At 42.3% G+C, this 23507-nt stretch overlaps 1 protein-coding gene across 1 annotated transcript in view; it reads right to left on the reverse strand.

Moving 5' to 3' along the window:
* LOC306919433 (uncharacterized protein) overlaps positions 1-14626 on the reverse strand; it is a gene marked incomplete at its 3' end in the record, with an annotated part of 59359 nt that extends 44733 nt beyond the window's left edge. The window contains exons 1-3 of the mRNA XM_079532217.1: positions 14524-14626; positions 12809-12901; positions 9802-9939 (exon numbers count right to left, since the gene is read on the reverse strand). Of these exons, the coding sequence (XP_079388343.1) occupies positions 9802-9939; positions 12809-12881 (211 nt within the window). The 5' untranslated portion in view covers positions 12882-12901; positions 14524-14626. The remainder of the gene's footprint in view (positions 1-9801; positions 9940-12808; positions 12902-14523) is intronic.
* Positions 14627-23507: the final 8881 nt, after the last annotated feature.

The following is a 23507-nucleotide window of genomic DNA, read 5'->3' on the forward strand; positions in this document are numbered from 1 at the left end:
GATAGGCATACAGTGGTGGAAAAAGTACTCAATTGTTTTACTTAAGTAAAAGTACCAATACTGCAATTTAAAACTACTCCGTTACAAGTAAAAGTATGGAATTGAAAATGTACTTGAGTAAAAGTACAAAAGTATCGGCATCAAAATGTACTTAAAGTACTACAAGTAAAAGTACTCATATTGCAGGGCCAGCAGACCACCATGGCCCATCACCAGTACTTTTTTTAACCGATATTGATAACATCCTGCTTCTCAAGACCGATACCGATAACTGATAATACATTCAAATATATATATAAAAAATTATAAAGATATAGGCTATTTGTAAATGTATATTAATCTGTGTAGTATTAGCACACCTGAAGGTAACAAATACTAGTAGTGGGCAAAGATGGATTTAACATAGCTTTGACTTAACCAAATACACTAGTATATCATTATTCATTATCATGACTATTAAAACCAAACCCAGAATAGTTCTGACTAGCCTGGCTAATAAGCCAGAATCAAATCAACGGCTGATTCGGTCTGGCTTATTAGCCAGGCTAACTGTTTTCCCCCCAAGCAGAACTAAAAACCTATGGGTGCTTTGTCACTTGTCAATAAAATGGACAATAAAAATATAGTAGCCTATAGCCTACCCTAATTATACTAGGGACTTTCTGAGAAGGGCACTTCTCATTGAGGTTTTTAAACACTAAAAACACGAGTGTTCATTTAACTCTGACTCAGAGTTAAATTAACTACTGAGGTTACTGAGAGTGTACGGGAGAGGTGCACGAACGCATCCGCGATGTATTGTGATGACCAGCTGTTGTAAATCACAGATGAAGAGAGCAAGAGACTCTCCAAATCAAATCTCTGCGTTGAAATTGTTTTTACGAAATAATCACTTTATGACTCTCAGAGTCTCAGTCACTCGATCTGTCCCAGACTAGTCGCTGTCCCAGTCAGAAGCAGAAAGCTAACGCATGAAGCTTAGCTAACAGGTAACATTGCCTGGAAGGCTGGAATGCCTTCAGAGGAAAATCAACAGCAAACGCATCGATTATGTCAGTAATGTCACATCACCACATCGATGCAGAATCATGCACGTGTGTGTGTGTGTGTGTAAAGTAAAACAACGCTATGGTAACACACGGCTCGTTAAAAGAACGGGCGCGATGCATGTTGGCAATGTGTACAATTTACTAGATGAGTGGAGTTGTGCACGACGCACGTGGACATATTATATCCTTTATGGAAGAAGGGAGATGGGGAAACACCACAAGAGTGACAAGTGACAACTGATCATCAGGCAAACTGCAAACATCTCTGTTCTCTCTGCAGTAGATGTTTTATGTTGCAGGCTAGTTTGTTGTGTTAGCTACCTAATTAATATAGCCGAGTTTGACTCTCATTGACTGTCGCCGTCGGTCGGAGATATTAAATAATGAAATGACCGAGGTGGTGGTTTGACAGACAGATGGAGCAGCAGGTAGGAAACGGGTCGCCGATCTACTCACAGACGCGAATGTATAACGTGTGTGAGATATATGAGAGAGAGACAGACCTTCTGACCTTGTTTATGGTGAGAAGCCTACTTGTTGTATTTCACACAACAGTAGGCTACTCAAGTAGGCTTAATAAATCCCATTTTGGCGAACTGAAAGAGCTCTAGCACCGTGCACTAAACACTCAAACACCAACTTTATACACTTGATGCAGATCTAATATGTAGTAGGGCTTGTAGGCCATCACAATCACAATGGCGCCGGTAGGCGTGACAGCCTACCGTGACGTCAGCCTTGCATCTCCTATTGCACACACAGCTGCAATTGGGGTGTGTGTGTGTCACACATACCTGGAGTGTGTAGATCGATATCCATATCAACATCAATGTCCAGCACTTTGTTTTGTTTCTCCAGCAGAGTTTCTAGTGTCTCCATCTCTCTCTGGAAGAGGTTGACCATGACCTGAGCAGCCAAACTGAGGCGCTCCAACACAAACACTCTGACATCAAGCTTCACACAACAAACATCAGCACCACCACTCTGCTGCTTGTCCAAAACACACAATATGTCCTCTCCCACCGACGTCATGTGTTCATTTATCTTCACCCGTACAGACTCCATTTGACACGTTTTGACGTCCATTATTAGACGTTGTTTTTAATAGCACTCCCTTTAATACACACCACGATGAAAAACAACCACAGAGCTAAGGGCTAACAACCACCATGCTGCTACACGCACAACCCTGCTTCCGGGTCAAAGTGTTTCACGCATGAGCAATAAACAATCCACATACTGTTGCCTTAATGTCTTTCGCCCCCTGGTCGTGGAGGTGTGTTGCTGTCACTAAATGATAATGATAGATCTAATATGTAAGGTTTGCGTTTTGCAACTGTCTTCAAATCCCACTATGGATTTTCTATGGGGTTCAAATCAGTAGACTGTGATGACCACTGTGGAATAGTGGAAAATAGACGATCTACAACCTCACAGCGAGTTGTGGTGTGACACGCTTTGAGCTTGTAGATCAGCTATTTTCACATTATAGGCCTATATAATTTTTTAATCCATAGCAATGCATTGATATTAAAATGAAAAAGTACTTTGTAATTTGTAAATTTGAATTCTTGAGTATACGTCCTTTGTCCACCACCGATGAAATCAGGGAATCTAAGTTAAAGTGGCCGACATGTGGATTATTGTTATATAATTACCATATGGTTATTGTTATAATAATAATAATAATGTCTAATTAAAGCAGTCATAATCACTATGGATCCTGGTGGATCTCTAGTCTACGGTGACACAGGCGTGGGTTGGGTGTAGGGTTGTTGTTTTTTTGTCTCTGATTAATGTACTGTTAAACTGATAACTATGCTGAGTATCTTAAATGTTGTGCTGTGAGAAGGATGCAGGGCACTTATAAGCTTTTAGCTTCAGCCCAAGACTTTTGATCACCTTCACGGGGCTGTTTGTTTTTTCTTTGCTGATGTAAAATGTGTACTTGATTCTGTGAAGATGTTCAAATAAACTAAACTAAACATATATGGTCATGCCTCGTGACATCACGCCTTGTGACACGTACGTCGTACGTCACGCCACCTCATCATCACTGACCTCATCTAACCTGACCTCATCTAACCACTGGCGGAACTACTTTGGGCCGGGCCAGGGGGTGGACCTCACGACCGGGCCTCGCCGAAGCTGACTCCCAACAGCTTACAGCGCTGTAAGCCTATACTTACACCTTTTCATGTAATGAAAAAATGATGACCAATGTGATTGGTCTAGAAGTTGTTATGGTGTGTGCTGGCTATAGTATACTTTATAATAGTTGAAATGAGAGCTCAGCTCGCAAAACAACCACGGAGCAAAAGCCGGGCAGTGCTGTCCTCCTGGCCATGACGAGTGTGTGTGTGTGTGTGTGTGTGGGGGGACAGAGGAACGGGGAGGTGGGGTTTGCAGGCTCGCAGTATAGCCAGCACACAACGCAAACTTGTTTTCCATTCGTCACGGCCAGGAGGACACAGGAGTCGACAGCACTGCCCAGTGCGGCTTTGCTGCGAGCTGAGCTCCCGACGTAAAAGCAAACAAACTCCCGAAACTGAGCAACAGGAGAACGACAGAACAAAGGCATGAAATAATACAGAAATAGAATAGGAAAGGAACAGAAAAGGACCAGAATGAAATAAAAGAGAAGCAGATCAGGCAGTAGAGGGAAAGCAGAGGGAAACAACGGACGAATTTGGAGGGTAGGAGATATGAGCACGGTGATGGACTATGAGTGGCGCCACCAAAACCACCATTCTGGTGAAGAGGTGACCACATCTTCTAAATCTGGACTATGAATGAACCTACAGTGCCCAGAACCTACAGTGAGATCCGAACATATATATTACTGCAGGGCCGTGCAGAGAGCACTGAGGGGACAGGTGCTCAAAGCCCACAAAACGGCACATCTGTCGGTTTTTGGGGTGGTCTTTTTGTGGGGATCCCTCATGCCATTTCACACCAGAAATGTAGTGCATTGGATGTCTTATTCTAATATGGGGAAAGGTGTTTCACTTGGTCCATGTCATTGGACCGTAAAATAAGCAATAGGCCTGCGTTCTCATTACCATGTAAAAATGAAAAGGGCCATGTTGGGCAGGCCATTAACACACACAGACACAGACACACACACACACACACACACACACACACACACACACACACACACACACACACACACACACACACACACACAGGGCATTAAGCAACTAGTCGACTAGTTTACTAGTCGACTAGTAAATCCACATTCGACATTGTTGGTACTAGTTGACTAGTTGATAAGAAGAAAAAAAAATCCCCCTATTTTGTAGGCCTCAAGATCAGGTAGATTATAGTTATAGTCACCAATGTACACAGTTTTTAAATGTACAAATGTTTATTTCCAAAAAGAAAAAAACACACAGGTTCTTGTGCTGTAACATATATTAGTGTGATAAAACACTGCTATGCCATTGGTCTCCCCAAGACCCAGACATACAAGAACACCCATTATGAACAAACTGTATAATGTATACACTATTTAATAGTGAGAATAGCAGATCTACAATTGTTTACCTATATATAATAAATGGGTGCTGTTGTTGATGTTTGTTTTTTCCTTTTTTTTCTTGTCTACCTTGAATGTCTGGTTTGGTAATGTGAAATAAGGCTGAGTTACACTTTTTGTTCACAGCACACACCTGACAAAAGAGCATTGATATTAAATAATGATGATGATAGTTAACACTAGCATGTCTGAGAGGTCATTGCTTAACTGCATATGTGGCTTTGTTATGGTCTGAAGGTACATTATGTGAGATGTAGCTAACACCCTGATCTACACAAACCCAGCAGCTTGTGAGCACTTTACTGCACCATCATTTACTGCATATCGAACATAATTATTGCATGAATGTTAATGCATAAGACTTGTTAAATACTGACAAATGTGGACACACACTGATGCTCATATTGTACTACCAGTAACCTATGAGCTGGAGGGAATTAATTGATTAGAAAATAAGATCCATACACAAGATACAAAATAAACTCCATCACAAGAAATTATTAATGTGTGTTTTATTCAGTCATGTTGATAGTCATATAATTTCTCTGCTTTTGCATCATTGTCATCCTGGATTAGACTGACTGATCATTATGTCTTAAACTAAAGGCTTTTTGCCTGTATGCGTCTTCATGTGGCTTTTTAGATGACTTGTCTTAACAAAGCCTTTACCACATACTGTACAAGAAAATGGCATTTCGCCTGTATGAGTCATCATGTGTGTTTTTAGATGACCCGCCTGAGTAAAGCCTGTACCACATACTGTACAAGAGAATGGCCTTTCGCCTGTATGAGTCATCATGTGTCGTTTTTGATCACTTTTGGTAACACAGCCTTTACCACATACTGTACAAGAAAATGGCCTTTCACCTGTATGAGTCATCATGTGTAATTTTAGATGACCCGACTGAGTAAAGCCTGTACCACAAACTGTACAAGAAAATGGCTTTTCGCCTGTATGAATCCTCATGTGTGTTTTTAGATTACCTGTGTTAACACAGCCTTTACCACATACTGTACAAGAAAATTGCCTTTTGCCTGTATGAGTAATCATGTGGGTTTTTAAAACAGCCTTGTAAGCAAAGCTTTTACCACATAGGCCTACTGAACAAGAAAATGGCTTTTCACCTGTATGAATCCTCATGTGTGGTTTTAGATGACCCGCCTGAGAAAAACCTCTACCACAAACTGTACAAGAGAAGGGCTTTTCGCCTGTATGAATCCTCATGTGTGTTTTTAGATCGCTAGAGTCACGACAGTTTTTTCCACATTCTGTACAAGAAAATGGCTTTTCGCCTGTATGAATCTTTATGTGTGTTTTTAAATTCAGCTTTAGATTAAACATTTTGCCACACTCTGTACAATTAAAACTTTTCTTCCCTGTGTGACTCCTCATGGAGTCAGTTTGTTTCGATGAGTTCAGGTCCTGGGACAGCTTGGCTCCTCCCACATTTTGTGTGTTTTGTGATTTCAGTGTGTTTAAAGCTGACTGATCTCCTCTAGTCTCCTCCCACTCATCACTGTCTTCAGTGTCAGATTCAGAACAGTGTGAAGAGAGGAGCTGGTTGTCACTAGTTAGTTGTGATGTTCCACAGTCCTCTACATCAGCTTGTGCTTTTATGTGTACAGTTGAGGTGCCAGCTACAGGCTCTGTCTCTCTGTTTTCATCATCTTCACTTTTCACTGCTAGTATTGTCAACGCTGATCCACCAGCCTCTTGTCTTTGAAGTAGCTCCACTTGTTCATCTTTAATCTCTGGAGCTTGTGGTTTCTCTTGGACCAGACTGGAGCTCCTCTCCTCTTCCAGTGGCACCTCCTCTTTACACACAGGGGCGTGCAGAAAGTCTACAAAAAAATACAATGTGTTACGACCCTTATGGTCGAGGAGCAAAGGCCCTGCAAAGTATTCAAATAGGATAACCAGATTAGCTTGTGGAGCCGCTATTTTCGGTGCAAAGGATACATTTGGCTTTACACTTTACATTTATATTTCAGCGTTGCTCGCTGAAAGTATCTGACCTACAAGCAAGCTCACAGTGCGTTGTGATGAGACACGCTGTGGACTTTATCTTTCGGCAGCGCAACACTGTCTTCAGAACTTCTTCAGTTCGGTCATGACTGTCGTTTGAGGTAATGCAACAAAGTTGTAAGAACGAGACGGCATATTATCGATTGTAACATATTTGTCATTTACACACCTCGTTTTGAATGATGTTGATATGGCGCTGCACTAGTAAAGCCTTTACGTTATCTTGCATGACTTTGATGTTTCAAAAACCACTGCTTGCTAATTATGACTCATGATTTCACACCTGATTGTGTTCCTTTAAGTAGCCTACCACACCCAGAGTGAGCATGTTTTTTGGGGGGCTTGCGTTCTTGTATTCTTGTTATCGGACCATACAAACCCTCCCGAGTGCTCAGATCAGCCAACGCAGGTAAGCTGGAAGTACATTCACTAAAAACGCCAGGACAGCGCTCCACATGTCCCAAACTCTTCTCCCCTCTGGCTCCAAAACTATGGAATGGGCCTGGGCCGGCTTAGCGGTCCAGGCACCTTGGCTGGTAATCCAGAATGACAGTATGTTGCGGGTTTGAGTCCCGATCCTGACAAACTTTACTGTGTGTCTTTTCTGCCCATCTCTCTCCCCGTCTTCCTACTGTAAATCTATCAATAAAGGCAGAAAAGCCCCAAAAAAGATCTAAAAATAAAAAAACTAACACCACTTCAGACTCCATCGTAGTCCGTAGCACTTGCATTAGCACTTGCCCTAGCCTCGACGACCTTACAGGCCTATGCAAAGGCTCAAGAGTAGTGTTATAGTGTGTACATGGAGTACCAACCTCCACCTCAGCCCTAGGGGGCGCTGTTGAGTCAGAATAATTCTTAGCATTCCTATGATGTCATAGTGACATGACACAACATAATATGACCCCTAGGTGGCGCTATTGGTCCCCCTTAATTATAATTTGTGTTTTTTATTATTTATAATATAATTAATATAATTAAAATAATTAAAAAAATTAAAAAAGTTAAATAGATGAAAATAACAGATCTACGTGTGTGTGTGTGTAACAGATCTACGTGTTTGTGTGTGTGTGTGTGTGTGTGTGTGTGTGTGTGTGTGTGTGTGTGTATGCATGCATGCGTGCGTGCGTGCGTGCGTGCATACATGTGTCAGCAAAAGTCTCAACTCTAAAATAGACAGTTAGGGTTGTATACCTTGCTCTATACTTCCTTATTGTTTAAACTGTAGGTGTTATCTGCGTTAAGCAGGCATACTGGGTATTCATGATCTAATGATCTTTATGGTTGTGGTGACAGTTAAATAGATGAAAATAGCAGATCTACGTGTGTGTGTGTGTGTGTGTGTGTGTGTGATGTATTATCTTATAATAAAAATACAAATATTTGAAAAATGACAAATTAGCTGATCTGCTATTTGCACACTGAGCTGAGTGTATGATGTTGATTGAGTGTGTGTGTGTGTGTGTGTGTGATGCTGATTGAGGGGAGGTCTGTGGGTTACATGCATGTATTAGCAAAGTCTCAGGTTTCTGTCATTAGATCCAGCAGTTGGACAGTTGCTCTATACTTCCTTATTGTTCAGCTCAACTGTTGGTTGTTATCTCTATTGAGCAGGTAGACTGATCTAGTGATTTTTAGGAAGTAGTTCTACTGGCCAAGTAAGGCTGTGGTTATGATGTAAGGGGGTGATGCCCAGAGTTACCATGTTGGCTTGGGGGGGTGAGTGACAGGCTGACAGCATCATGTTGGTGAATTTTCTGCAAGTCAACCTATGCGTCCATGTATGGTGTAACTCCATATAACACCACTACAGACATGCTGTGTGGTGTCCAAACCTCCAGGGGTAGTGGATTTCATATCATTTCATACATATGGCTCTAATTTTAGCTAGGATCCTCATGGCCACTATACACCATAATACATACAACGTACCCTGACTGTGTTAAACTTAGGCTGAATATTGACATGTGTAACTACAGCAGCTGTATACTATCATGGATAGAGGGTGTAAATAATGCGTACAAGTAAATGTGGGCTATAGGTGGTACTGCATGACTTGTGATTGTTATCTGTATTGAACAGGCACACACACACGCACGCACACACACACACACACACACACACACACACACACACACACACACACACACACACACACAATATTGTCATCTATTTAACTTTTTTAATTATTTTAATTATATAAATTATATTAATTATATTATAAATAATAAAAAACATAAATTATAATTAAGGGGGACCAATAGCACCACCATAGGAATGCTAAGAATTGTTCTGACTCAACAGCGCTGAGGTGGAGGTTGGTACTCCATGTACACACTATAACACTACTCTCAAGTTATGTAACTTAGATGGCATTTTATGTAGACATTGCACATAGTGTATACACAGTTTCATTATATACATAATCCACTGTTAGGTTCTTATGATTATTGATATTTTTTCATGTATTTGATGTATTACCATGTTTTGTTCTTGCTTACTGTAAATGACTCTGGATTAAGAGTGTCTAAATTGTATGCTACTTTACTACAGGTTTAAACCACAGTAAAACAAAAAAAAACACTACATACCTATCTTGTACAATTTTACTACAGGTTGCATCCTTGCATCAAACAGTCCATGTCTCTGGTCCATCTCTGGCTGTTCCTCTGACAACGTTGAATGTCTTTTGGAGGCCATCTCTCTAGATACTGTAGACCTCTCCCTGTGGTGCTCTGTGGAAATCACCAGCAGAAAGACCTTTCATTATACTACATATTCAAATCAAACTTTACCAAGTCTATTGTCTTGTTCAGTATAAAGGAGCAGTCACTAGTTGTTCAAGTGCTAAAATAATGATCCCATCCTGATGTGAACATCAGCTGAAAATAAATTGTATATTGAATTTGTAAAAGGGAAAGAAAAGTCAAAAAGTAACACAAATAGCCAATCTACAAGCTGCTCAAAACGTGTGGCATCGTGAGCTTGTAAAACATGGTCAAATATTGGACATAGTTTGAATGCTGATTAATCGTGATTAATACATTTTAAACTAAGATGCATCCGATTAAAATGTTTATTCATTTGACAGCCCTACTCAAAATCTATTTCAAAATGAAATAAGTATTTCTTTAAGCAGTATTCTTTTTTGCCTATTTGAAAAATGTCAACAGTCATTGACTCACCAGCCTCTTCTTGTCTTTGAAGTAGCTCCTCTTGTTCCTCTTTAATCTGTGGAGGTTGTGGTTCCTCCTGGACCAGACTGCAGCTCCTCTCCTCTTCAGGTGGAAACTCCTCTTTACACACAGGAACGTGCAGAAAGACTAGGAAAAAATACAAAGAGACTCTATAAAAGGTTTGAATCTTATCCCTCAATGCGGAGTAGTGGCTGGAAAAAGTATCAACAGATTACTCTTTGGCCACATTTTCCAAAATTGAACATTGATGGTGCGCTGACTGCGCTCTGTGCTGTATGGCCGTTTGTTTACATTATAGCGTTCTCACAGAAGATGTGAGACGAGTTGAATGTTAGGTCTTCTCCAGCAGGTTAGTTGTTAACTATGGAATCGCACATTTCCCGTCAGTTGGTGTGTCGGCACCATATATGGTGGTAGGGGTGGGAGAGCGTGACATCATCAGGGATGGAGATCCCTGATTTCATCAATATTAAGCCCATACTGTAAATGGAGATCCCTGATGTCATCAATATTGGCCAGCAACTCTACATCTGACCTCAAACCCTAAGATCTCCATATATGGAGCTGACCTGTTCTGACATGCCATACTGTATGTACATCCATCCTTCCTCTTCAATGTCTCCCTTTTGACCGATACCTGTCCATTTAAACTCTAGATGGGCCTGCCCCAAAGTTAAGGTATTAGTGCAGCCGTGCCCGGCAGCCAGCGAAAACTAGAGTTCTCAACAGGCCCGAAAATTGCCAAAGCGCCAGCGCTCGCCCAGCAGTCTGCCGTCACCCAGGTGGATGCGTGCACGTGACCTGAGGTTAGGCTTGGGCAATATACCGATATTACCGTGATATTATAAATCAATACCGGTAATATCGCGGAGTATATAAATAATACCGAATACCGGTAATATCGCGGAGTATATAAATAATACCGAATACCGTCATAATACCGTATTCTATTAAAAAAAATATTTTTTATATATAAAGGCCCAAATTACATTCTTGTTAAGCACCAATTGTCTGTGTATGGTAATTTTACGTCTATTAAGTCTATTTCTGTTTCATCAACTATAATATACCTGTACAGTGTAGGCTTCAATGACGACGCATAGCCCTGGTCCAGTGCTTACAGCGAGTCTCTCTCTGACGCCCTGTGGAAGTCCCTTCCGCAGCCCTCTGGTCACATTCTCACTCCCGTGCACGGGTTTTCAAATACCAGCAAATAAACAAAACAACGTAACTACTCACCGAAACAAAGCCTGCTAGACCTTGGTAAAAGTCTATTCTCGTAGCTGGGAAGTGTCTCAGGTCCCCAGCTTCTCTAAAATGCACTATTTTAATCATTAAATAAAATAAATCCAACCAGATCGGCGCAGGCAAAACCCGGAAATGCCGTAGTAGAAGAAATGACTCTGCCCGGTAAATTCAGGGTACATTGCGTTATTAAAATGGCACAAAGTGCATTTTAAGAGAAGCTGGGGACCTGAGACGCTTCCCAGCTACGAGATTAGACTTTTACCAAGGTCTAGCAGGCTTTGTTTCGGTGAGTAGTTACGTTGTTTTGTTTATTTGCTGGTATTTGACAACCCGCGCACGGGAGTGAGAATGTGACCAGAGGGCTGCGGAAGGGACTTCCACAGGGCGTCAGAGAGAGACTCGCTGTAAGCACTGGACCAGGGCTAGACGACGCACTGCTCGTTGTTTCTACTCCAGCTCCGTCTGCTCGCTCGTATTTTTTTTTTCTTTCTACAAAAGCCTAAATTACTTTGTTAAGCACTGCAACTGTATGTTTGTGTTATTTTAGAGTTTATTTCGGTTAGTTTTATTTTAAACAACTATGAAGGACTTGTAGGCTACATGACGACGACGCGCTGTGCTTATTATTGTTGTCGCCCCTTTTGCTCCTCCTTGGTCGTTTTCTTTTTTCTTTCTATAAACGCCTAAATTACTGTACGCGCTGTAACTGTATGTTTGTGATATTTGTACGAGTCTATTTCGGTTACTTTTATTTTAAACAACATGACGTGAACAGTACACCGGTAGACATATCCGTCCAGTCTTCCTCCTCTGCCTCACCGAGGGAAAAACAAAACTGAGCCAAGCTGGTGTTGGCTGGCTCCGAAGCCTTATTTAATGGTTCCAAATAATTACGTTTGGGAGGATTTCTAACAAATTAACCTTTCTTCGTTTTATTTTATATGTATTTTTACAGGGCGGGTGATGTATCGTTGAATTACGTTAACTTACTGTATCTGGATGTTGAGTTTGAAGAAGTCATTATATGTTCCTCTCATGATGATCGAAATACTTGACTGTATGTGGATATAATCCCAATGAATCATCAAAACTGTCATTTGATAATGTTCAGTTGCTAAATTAGCAATAGCAACACTGATAGACCAAACACAGCATAACCCTAAGATTTATTTCCGTTTTATCCATTTCCAGAGACTGTACTGCACTCCTTCGATTGAATATGCCAACCACTCCAGTATATAATGGACTAAACATAAAATATACGTTATAACTTGGTTAAAGTTGTTTCACTTTCGTTTCATCAGAATAATAGCTTAATGTGCAGTGACTCTGCAGTGCGTGTCGGTCGCCATCTAGTGGCCGTACCAAATGCAGCATTTAAAAAAAATTCTAATCAAATAATAATACCGGTAATACTGATTATCGCGGTATTATTCACGTTATCAATACCGATATCAAAAAATCAATATCGCCCAAGCCTACCTGAGGTCACTTCTCGCCCTCAGGCGTATTACTGGTACTGAAGTAGAATTAACAGCAAAGCTTATGTGAACCCATTAATACTTTTACTGCCGAACCGGCGTCCCATTCATAATACATTTTGATCAAAGCAGGGGTTAATGCATCAACGCATTCACATTGTTAATGCTAAAATCGATAACCGATTCATATCGGTTCATCTTTACACTCTCAGTACCGACCCACTTTCACCAATAAAACAAATAAGGACAGAGTGATTTAAACTTACTGAGATCCAGGTGGTCTTCAGGTTCCCGTTTAATAGAAACAGTCGTGGCTGGATAACTGATCTTCACCTGCATACTGGACTCCACACACTGGTCTGGAATGAAGGTGACATTAGTAACAACTTTAAAAATAAGGTTGTTCATGTGTTATAAACAGCATAACACTCCTGTATAAAACTGAACGAGACTAAATTGATTTAGATTATGAACCAGAACGTTTGACTTAAAAAATATATATATATGAAAATCAGACCCGTCTGAACAGAGTGGCGCTGTACTGTACTCGTGCTGTACAAGCCTCCCTCCCTGGTGTGTGTGTGTGTGTGTGTGTGTGTGTGTGTGTGTGTGTGTGTGTGTGTGTGTGCAACAGTGACACTTGGTAGTCAACAAACGCTATAACGTTATTTCCGTGCTTGGACGGACAGACAGACCCAGCCAGGGAGTCAGGGACACACATTGCTGTGCATTGGAGTGGCTGCACCACTTAAAAATGAAAGAACAAAATGAAAGCACATCTAGAAACTAAAGCAGTATTTTTTTCATTGCATAAATGAAAGAACAAAATGAAAGCACATCTAGAAACTAAAGCAGTATTTTTTCATTGCATAATTGAAACAGCCAATCAGCTTGATAACAGATTAATGGTCCTGAAATAGATATGAAATAGATATGACAGAGTAGCAGCATCTCTGCCTCCCAGCCTCCACATCAGTGTCCCACACACATTTATATTGGCAGGCAATATCCACAACAGTAACAACATTGATTTCTGCAGGTCTCCGGACATCTCAGCCATTCTCCATCGGAAATGAGGAGGTGGAGAGGGGTTTCTAACTTTAAGTTTCTGGGCGTGACTGTGGCCGACGACCTGTCCTGGAGGACCACCATCACCTCTGCTGTGGGGAAGGCACAGCAACGCCTTTTCTTTCAGGATCATTGGGACCAGTCTCCCAGAGATCTCCAGTCTTCGCCTCCCGCTGCCTACACTGTGCAAATTACATCATACAGGACTAGTTCCACCCAGCACACCATATTTTCCAACGTCTGCCCTCTGGTAGGAGATACTGATCTATCTGGTCCAGAACCAGCCGACTGACCAACAGCCTCTACCCACAGGCTGTCAGGCTGCTGAATGAACAACCTGCCCCCCCGCTCCCCCATCCCTGTACTGGACTTGGACTATGCATTGAACTTTGCATTGCTGAACTCTATTATTATTACACTGCACTAGTACGTTGCACTAGCACTATTGCACTTTGTGAATTATTTATTACAGTGTGTTTATTTGTATGCCGGTGGTGAAGCTCTGAACTCAACTTTCATTGTTTCGTGCAAGCAATGACAATAAAGATCTATCTATCTATCTATCTATCTATAGGTAAACTCTACAGTATGTAAACATCAGGTGAAAATAAAAATGATATTGAAAAAAAGTCAGAAATTAACACAAATACCCGATCTACAAGCTGCTCACCATGTGTGGTATCGTGAGCTTGTAAAACATGGTATAATCTTGGACATAGTTTGAATGCTGATTAATCGTGATTAATATATTTTTAAACTGAGATTAATCTGGTTAAAATGTTCAATCGTTTGACAGCCCTACTCAAAATGTATTTCAAAATGTAAAAGTATTTCTTTAAGCAGTATTTCTTTAAGCAGTATTTCTTTAAGCAGTATTTTTTTATTGCGTATTTGAAAACAGTCATTGACCCACCAGCCTCTTCTGGTCTTTGAAGTAGCTCCTCTTGTTCATCTTTAATCTGTGGAGGTTGTGGTTCCTCCTGGACCAGACTGGAGCTCCTCTCCTCTTCAGGTGAGACCTCCTCTTTACACACAAGAATGTGCAGAAAGTCTAGGAACAAATACAAAGACTCTATAAAAGGTTTGGATCTTGTACCTCAGTGCGGAGTAGTGATTACTCTTTGGCCACATTTTCCTAAATTGAACTTTGATGGTGCGCTGACTGCGCTCTGTGCTGTATGGCCTTTTGTTTACATTGTAGTGTTCTCATAGAAGATGTGAGACGAGCCGAATATTAGGTCAGTGAGTCTTCTTCAGCAGGTTAGTTAATACTGAAGTAGAATTAACTGCAAAGCTTCAGTGAACCCATTCATACTTTTACTGCCGAACCGTCGTCCCATTTATAATACCATCAATGTAGTCACATTGTTAATGCTAAAATCGATAACAGGGTCATATCGGTTCATCTTTGCACTCTCAGTACTACCCACTTTCACCAATAAAACAAATAAAGACAGAGTAATTTAAACTTACTGAGAGCCAGGTGGTCTTCAGGTTCCTGTTTGTCTTCAGGTTCCTGTTTAAGGTGGTATTCAGGTTCCTGTTTAAGGTGGTATTCAGGTTCCTGTTTAAGGTGGTCTTCAGGTTCCTGTTTAATATAAACAGTCGTGGCTGGAGAACTGATCTTCACCTGTAGACTGGACTCCACACACTGGTCTGGAATAAAGGAATACAATAAATAATTGAATATTAATAACTTTCATAGAAAGGCTGCCGCTGATCATGTGTCATGAATAAGGACTAATATATTTATGATATTAAACTTTATAAACAGCTCCTGTATAAAACTGAACCAGACTCAATTATTTTAAATTATGAATCAGAATGTTTTTTGGTTTGTTTTTTTTAAATGAAAAATCAAAGACCAAAATGAAAGAACATCTAGCTAGCAGTATTTTTTCATTGCATATTTGAAACAGCCAATCAGTTTATTAACAGATTAATGATCCTGAAATAGATAACACAAGTAGGTATAATATTGTTGCTGTGAGGTGGAAACCTCTTATGTCCAAAACTGTTACTTTTCAGAAAATGAAAATGAAAAGCTGGTAGTATGATGATTAGGACATTAATTTACAAAAAAACATCAAAGGTTAAATTATGTGAGAGAGAGTGAGTGCATTTTCTGGCACCGGCGGCAGCAGTCCGACACCCTACCCCAGACCCTAACCTCACAGGGAAGACACAGCTGTTTTGGGAGCCACGGGTGAGTTTCAACCAGCGACGCTGACAACCCAAATTTTTAACGCATATCGGGAGCCGCGACTGTTGTCGGCAGTTGCGGCGTCGGCCGCGAAACGAACCAACACTGCCGCAGAACTCCACTAATCCCCCCACCTTCCAGGGCAGGTGCGTCTGATCGCCGGTGCCGGAGAATGCACTTGCTCCTTCTGAATTATGGAGATACAAGGTTTCTCTGCCCGGCAGCAATGATAAAAAGTAAACCCAGCTGATATAATAGAACAGTGAGAATCATGTAGATCTCAGGATTCACATGGAAACGGTGAAGACAGAACGGAGACCAGATGTCTCCCTTTGCTAGCCGCAACTCTAGATTTGTTTACAATGGGATGAATCTAGAGTTGCAATACCCTCCATTGACTCCCCACTCATCCAATTTGGTTTGTGATCTGCTTGTCTTAAACAACGTTAAACTCACAAACATTGCAGCTGTAGTCCAAGCTTGAATTATCCTCTTTCAATCTGCCGAGCTTATTTTTTTTTATGAAAATCCCCCGTAGACATGTTATGAGCTACATTCTGTCAAGACATCCTCTGTAGGTGATTCTTTTTCTAAGTGGTGCAGTTTGGAAGCACTCGTTTGTGTTAACGGATCGCGCTGCTGCCTCCTGCATTATGTGCAAATTCGAAACAGGTGGTACGCTGGGCGGCTGGGCCGTTCAGTGACTTATGACGAGTGCTTCCAAACTCCAGCACTTAGAAAAAGAATCACCTGCACAGAATTTATTGACAGAAAGTAGCTCATAACATGTCTACGGGGGATTTTTATGAAAAACAAGCTCGGCAGATTGAAAGAGGATAATTCAAGCTTGGACTACAGCTGCAATGTTGGTGAGTTTAACGTTGTTTAAGACAAGCAGATCACAAACCAAATTGGATGAGTGGGGAGTCAATGGAGGGTATTGCAACTCTAGATTCATCCCATTATAAAAAAATATAGAGTTGCAAATTGCGGCTATCCCTTTGCGTGGGACAGTCCCGCATTTACAAGACTTTTCAAGCGTCCCACGAAATGAGACCCTGTCCCACATTGTGACAATGTGACTGACAGGCATCAATGTTCAAATGCCCTAATATAGTTAGTCCCCTAATAGTTGGCTTTCTGTTGTAAAGCTCTCTCAATGTCTCTTTTCCTGATAGATGCATTTTTAAGCCGTTTTAAGCCTTTAAAATAACATTAGCAATATCTCCTAAGCTACAGTACCAAGTCAGCCATACCACTTATGACCACATTTATTCAAATAAAAGGAAAAAAAAGTGAGATGCCAGAGGGGTTTAATAACAAAATGATATGCAATATTAGGCCCATCAGGAGCGCGCGCGCGCGCGCGCACGCACACACACACACACACACACACACACACACACACACACACACACACACACACACACACACACACACACACACACACACACACACACACACACACACACACACAGCTGTAATTGGTGAGGACAATAAGCTACTGGGAAATGTAGTTCAGTTCAGCTAGCTTAATGCTACCTGTAGCTAAGATGGTGTTGTTCAGAGTTTACTAACCTGCAGTATGTAGTTTGGTGGTGGTGTGTGTGTGTGTGTGTGTGTGTGTGTGTGTGTGTGTGTGTGTGTGTGTGTGTGTGTGTGTGTGTGTGTGTGTGTGTGTGTGTGTGTGTGTGTGTGTGTGTGCGTGCGTGCGTGCGTGTAACACACATACCTGCAGTGTGTAGATCGATGTCCATATCAACATCAATGTCCAGCACTTTGTTTTGTTTCTCCAGCAGAGTTTCTAGTCTCTCCATCTCTCTCTGGAAGAGGTTGACCATGACCTGAGCAGCCAAACTGAGGCGCTCCAACACAAACACTCTGACATCAAGCTTCACACAACAAACATCAGCACCACCACTCTGCTGCTGTTTGTCCAAAACACACAATATGTCCTCTCCCACCGACGTCATGTGTTCATTTATCTTCAGCCGTACAGACTCCATTTGACACGTTTTGACGTCCATTATGAGACGTTGTTTTTAGTAGCACTCCCTTTATTTCACACCACGATGAAAAACAACCACAGAGCTAAAGGCTAACAACCACCATGCTGCAGCGCTAACCACTGCCCAAGAGGAGAATTAGCAAGAGAGGCCAACTTTGCTTATTTCCTGTATCTGCGTGAGGTGGGCGGTAACATTCTTCTTCTTCTTCTTCTTCTTTTAGTTTCCGGCAGGTTGTACACTGGTATGTGTAATGCTGCCCTCCTCAGGCGATGGGAACACTATCTCTTACACTTTGGAATATAGATCAGTGGAGTGGAGATAATTCAAGACTATCCGTCCAACACTTTGGAAGTCTGCCCCTGGAGTAAAAATAGACTTGAAGGAGAATACTTCAAGTCCCTGGTCTGCCAGTTCCAAAAACATCTGCTGCCTCTCATGCCTATATCTCTCACATGAGAACAGTACATGGTGTACCGTCTCTGTCTGTCCACACTGACAGAGCCCATCCGGGTGTTTCCCTATGACTTTTAGACAGCTGGCCAGGCCACAGTGACCCAGTCTCAGCCTGGTCATAACAACGTCGTCCCTCCTCCCCGAGTTCATGCCCGTATTATTTTTCTTTATCGACGGTTGTATGGCATAGTACTGCCTCCCCCTTTCCTCCTCTGCCCACTCCTTTTGCCACTGGCTTCCTAGTTGCTCTCTGCATATACTGAAGCACTCAAGCTTTCCTAGCCGTACCCTCAGGTCTATTCTTTCTTTTCCTAAAGCTCTCTTGGCCACTATAGGTCAGATGTTTCATTGCCTTCGACCCCCGAGTGCCCAGGCACCCACAGAAAGACAACTTGGCAGCCCATTTTCTCCACCCTGTACACACCGCAGGTAGCCTCCCAGATTAGATCGGAGCGGGCTTTTGACACCCCACCTCTCAGTGCCACCAGGGCAGCCGCAGAGTCTGAGCAAATTATGCTCCTTGCCGGTTTGACCTCCTCTATCCACCACATGGCCCATAGAATTGCCAACAGTTCAGCTGAGAAGACTGACATGTTGTCAGATATGCGGACGCTCTGCTGGATCTGGTGCCCCTCCACATACATTCCGAAGCCAGCTTTCCCGGATACTGGGTCCTTGGACCCGTCAGTAAATATTGTCACCCACTCATCCTTGAACTGCCCTAGGTGCCTGTGCACAAGGTCACTTGAGAGCTCTTCTTTCCGGCCCAACAGGGACAGGTCCACCTCTAGCTCTGGGAGGAACCAGAAGGGAATAGGGGGCCGTACCGCCCAAACAATACTATCCTGTTCCAGGCCCGTATTAACTGCCAGCTGCTTTATACGGTGAAAGAAGGTGGCTTTTCCCTCCTTTCCTACGAACTCCCAACACTCGTCCAAAATACACTTTGCTGCGGAGCTATACTGGAACCCGCTTAGCTTGACCCAGTAGTGCAGTCCCAACTTCTTCCTCCTGTTATTTAACGGCACCTCCCCCATTTCCACCAGCAAGGCCGGGATAGGGGTAGTTCTGAAAGCTCCGGTGCAGACTCTCAGCGCTTTTGACTGCACCCGATCTAGTTTACTAAGGTGAGTCTTTGCCGCTGCCCCAAATACTATGCTCCCATAGTCTAGGGTAGATCTTATCATAGCTTGATATATCATTCGCAGGGTCTCTCTCTCTGCCCCCCAGTCACTGCCTGCTAGGCAGCGGAGGATGTTGTTTACTTTCTCACACTTGCACTGCACCCTCTCTATATGTGATTTCCATGTCAGCCTCTCATCCATCCATAGGCCCAGAAACTTGAAGACCTCTACTCTCTCAAGGGGGTGGCCATTCATAATGAGGTTCACGGCTGGGACTTTCCTCTTGAACCCAAACACCATGTACTGACTTTTAGCAGAGGAGATCCTAAATCCCCACTTATCCGCCCACTGCACAACTTTGTCTAAGGCCTCTTGGGTTTGCCTGTACAGGTACCCAATGTTTTTCCCCCTCCTCCAGATGGCGCCATCGTCTGCGAATAGAGACTTACCAAATCGATTGTCAACCTCTTTAAATATGTCATTTATCATGACATTGAAGAGGACTGGGCTAATGACTGAGCCCTGGGGGGTGCCATTTTCAATATTCACTGTGTCTGATAAGACTCCTCCCACTCTCACTTGAATAGTCCTGTTGTTGAGGAAATCCTTGATCCAATAAAACATCCGGCCTTTAATGCCCGCCCCATGAAGTTTAATCAACACCCCCTCCCTCCACATTGAATCGTATGCCTTTTCGATGTCCAAGAATACCCCCACTACTGCCTCCTTATTAATAAATGCCTTCTTAATGTCTTGGTCTAACACAACTATGGACTCCATCGTGCTTCTCCCGACCCTGAAGCCATTTTGGTAGTTTACGAAAAAATTGTCACCCTCTAGGATGTGCACCAGTCTGTTTGTGACCATTCTTTCCATCACCTTGCATAGCACGGCTGTTAAGGCTATTGGCCTGTAGGACGATGGGCACGATGGGTCCTTTCCTGGTTTCAGGATTGGGACCACTACAGCGTGCTTCCATTTTTGGGGTAAATTACCTGCCTCCCATGTGCGGTTACATAGGGCCAGGATTTCCTCTAGTACCAGCCCGTCCAGTTGTTTAAGCAATGCGTAGCTAATTCTATCTTGGCAGAAGGCTTTAAAGCCTTCTGCGCTCTGTTCCTTCACTTTAAACTGCACTTTAAAGCCATCCACTGTTTTAGCCACCTTCACCCTGTCTCGCTCCTCCTCATTCTCCAAAGAAGTGTCACTTAAAGCTGCCGCTTCCTCTCAGCCTTCCCCCCCCCCCCCCCCCCCCCCCCCCATCGCTCCCCCTGGCCGCTGCCATGCACCCCTGCTACAGTCAAGCCAACCACAACAACCACAACAACAACTTTGTGCAAATAGACACCGGCCGCCGCTATCACACTCCGCTCCGTGCTCAGCCCGCCCTCGGCGACACGTCCCACAAACCTTACTCTTGTTGCAGAGATCCGTTGTTATTTACCGACTCGAATAACTCCACTCCGCTGATCCAACTACTGTGACAGCTCACTCGAATTCGTGTAAACATCCAAACTTCCCGCGCCCTGCCAATGCACCGACCTCCGGACCAAAAAATACACTGCCCCTACTGTCCATAGTGGCTGTTATTCAAAACATGTATGTCACAGTATTAAACTTGTTCACATGAATCATCAATCATGAATACAGGTGTATATATAAAAATAAAACGAATTACACAAATAAACAATAACTTGTTGTGGGTGCCACATATAGTCATATAGTAACAGTCAGTGATAGTGCATGTGTTCTTAAAGAATATACAGTATAACTACTAAGAGTACTGTGATCACAAATGGTACACACCATGGGTCACAAATTATCTCAGTTTCAGTTGACTGTAGTGCCTTAGGTAGCATAGTGTCCTGTCTGGATCAGTGTTGGCCGACATCACCATCTTGTGGCGTTGTCATAGTCAAACATGTACTGTACACAAAATCCAATACCAATAACTGGGAGTACATTACATTTGTGATGGTTGACCCCACAAACACCTTGAGACGGTCATAGGTGAGACTTGGTGATGAAGGGATAGTCCAACACCTGGCCAGGTGTTATCCTCTCCTCTGGATCCAGATGAAGCATTAGTTTCAACAGGTCCATGAAGACGTCACAAGATGTTTTATATAAAAATTAGTATATTGTCAAAGCGCCCCTCCATAAATGGCTGTAGACACAATAGGTCTGATTTAAAAGGTAAAAAAAAGTCCAATAAGAAAATCCATTAACAAGTTAAACAAAATCGATCTATACATACAGCTGTATGGTCACAACAAATATATATACCAAAGGCTTTTCCACACACATCACAATCATTTGGGTTTCTCTTCAGTGTGAGTTTTCTGGTGTTTTCTAAGGGTGGACTTGTCATAGAAGTGGTGGCCACACTGATCACATCCATAGGGTTTATCTCCAGTGTGAATGCTCTGGTGTCTTTTGAGGCTGTCCATTCGAGAGAAATGTTGTCCACACTGATCACATCCATAGGGTTTCTCTCCAGTGTGAATTATCTGGTGTTTTTTCAGGGTGGACTTGTCAGAGAAGTGTTGTCCACACTGATCACATCCATAGGGTTTCTCTCCAGTGTGAATTATCTGGTGTGTTTTAAGGCTGTCCATTCGAGAGAAATGTTGTCCACACTGATCACATCCATATGCTTTCTCTCCAGTGTGAATTTGCTGGTGTGTTTTAAGGCTGTCCATTCGAGAGAAATGTTGTCCACACTGATCACATCCATAGGGTTTCTCACCAGTGTGAATTCTCTGGTGTGTTTTAAGGTGTCCCATTGTAGAGAAGTGTTGTCCACACTGATCACATCCATAGGGTTTATCTCCAGTGTGAATTCTCTGGTGTATTTTAAGGTGTCCCATTGTAGAGAAGTGTTGTCCACACTGATCACATCCATAGGGTTTCTCTCCAGTGTGAATTCTCTGGTGTCTTTTAAGGCTGGACATTGTAGGGAAGCGTTTACCACACTGATCACAACAGTGGCATTTTTGCTTAGCTAAGCTTCTTCGTTCTTTCACCTCTGGTAGAACAGGGAAGCCAGACTGATGATGCAACACTGTATTGGAGACACAGACGAAGGGAATGTTGTTTAGAGGTAGCCTAGTAGACACTACTTAATGGACTTCAAGTAGCAAATACGAATGCATTAACACAATAGCTGATACCTTCTTTTTAGACAATTCTAATAATTAAACAAATAAACATGACTAGATAAAAAAGCACCTTATTCTATATCCATATAGACACAGTGAGTAACTTACAGAGGTCTTGATCGTTGGGTCCTCCCTGTTGAGCAGAATGGTTTGTGGTGCGGTCGAGAGAGTTCATCTTTAGCTGAAGTCTGGAGTCCACAGGAGGAATTGTGGAAAACTAAGAACTACAAACTCTTCTTATACTAGAGAGCCTGAGGTGTTGATTGGCCAAAGAGGAGAACAATAGAATCATGTCTCCACCAATCACTGCTGTATGTGCCCCACCCCTCTCTAGCTCCTCCCCCAGGTCATGCTCTATGCACCATTCTAGAAATAAACTGCTAACTGTGAGATTGCTTTGTAAGCTTCATGTGTAATTAATCTAAAACATAAGTACTGCTGGTTTATAATAAACCTTAAAAACATCATGTGAACGTGAGTGAAGTCAAAGCAGGAGTCAGCATGAATCTAAAAGAACAGACAATCAGAGTCAAAGCATATCATGTAGAACATGTTGGTATAGCAAATTCCAACAAGGCATTTCAATGTGATTTGCACAAATCAGGAAACATAGGCTATATAATCACACCCGTGTGAAGTGGGGGCGCTAATATATTAAAGTCTAACTCATTTTGATTAGGTGATGTAATGGTGATGTAAAACAAACGGTGCCAACACAAACATTAAATGGCATTAACAATAAAGAGACAATAACATAATGAGGGACACTATGACATACATTTCCCTTGTCAATGGCGTTTTTAAAACAAACATTGAACTAAAAACAAACATTAAACCTGTATAAAACTCAATCTAATGCATTGAGAAACAGAACTTGTGATTTAAAATAAATAAGAGTGACGGCATACCTGCTGTTTTCTGGAGTTCTTCCACATGTGGTGCCTAAA

The sequence above is a fragment of the Electrona antarctica genome, assembly GCF_951216825.1.
Source record: "Electrona antarctica genome assembly, contig: scaffold_25, whole genome shotgun sequence".
NCBI classification, from domain to species: domain Eukaryota; kingdom Metazoa; phylum Chordata; class Actinopteri; order Myctophiformes; family Myctophidae; genus Electrona; species Electrona antarctica.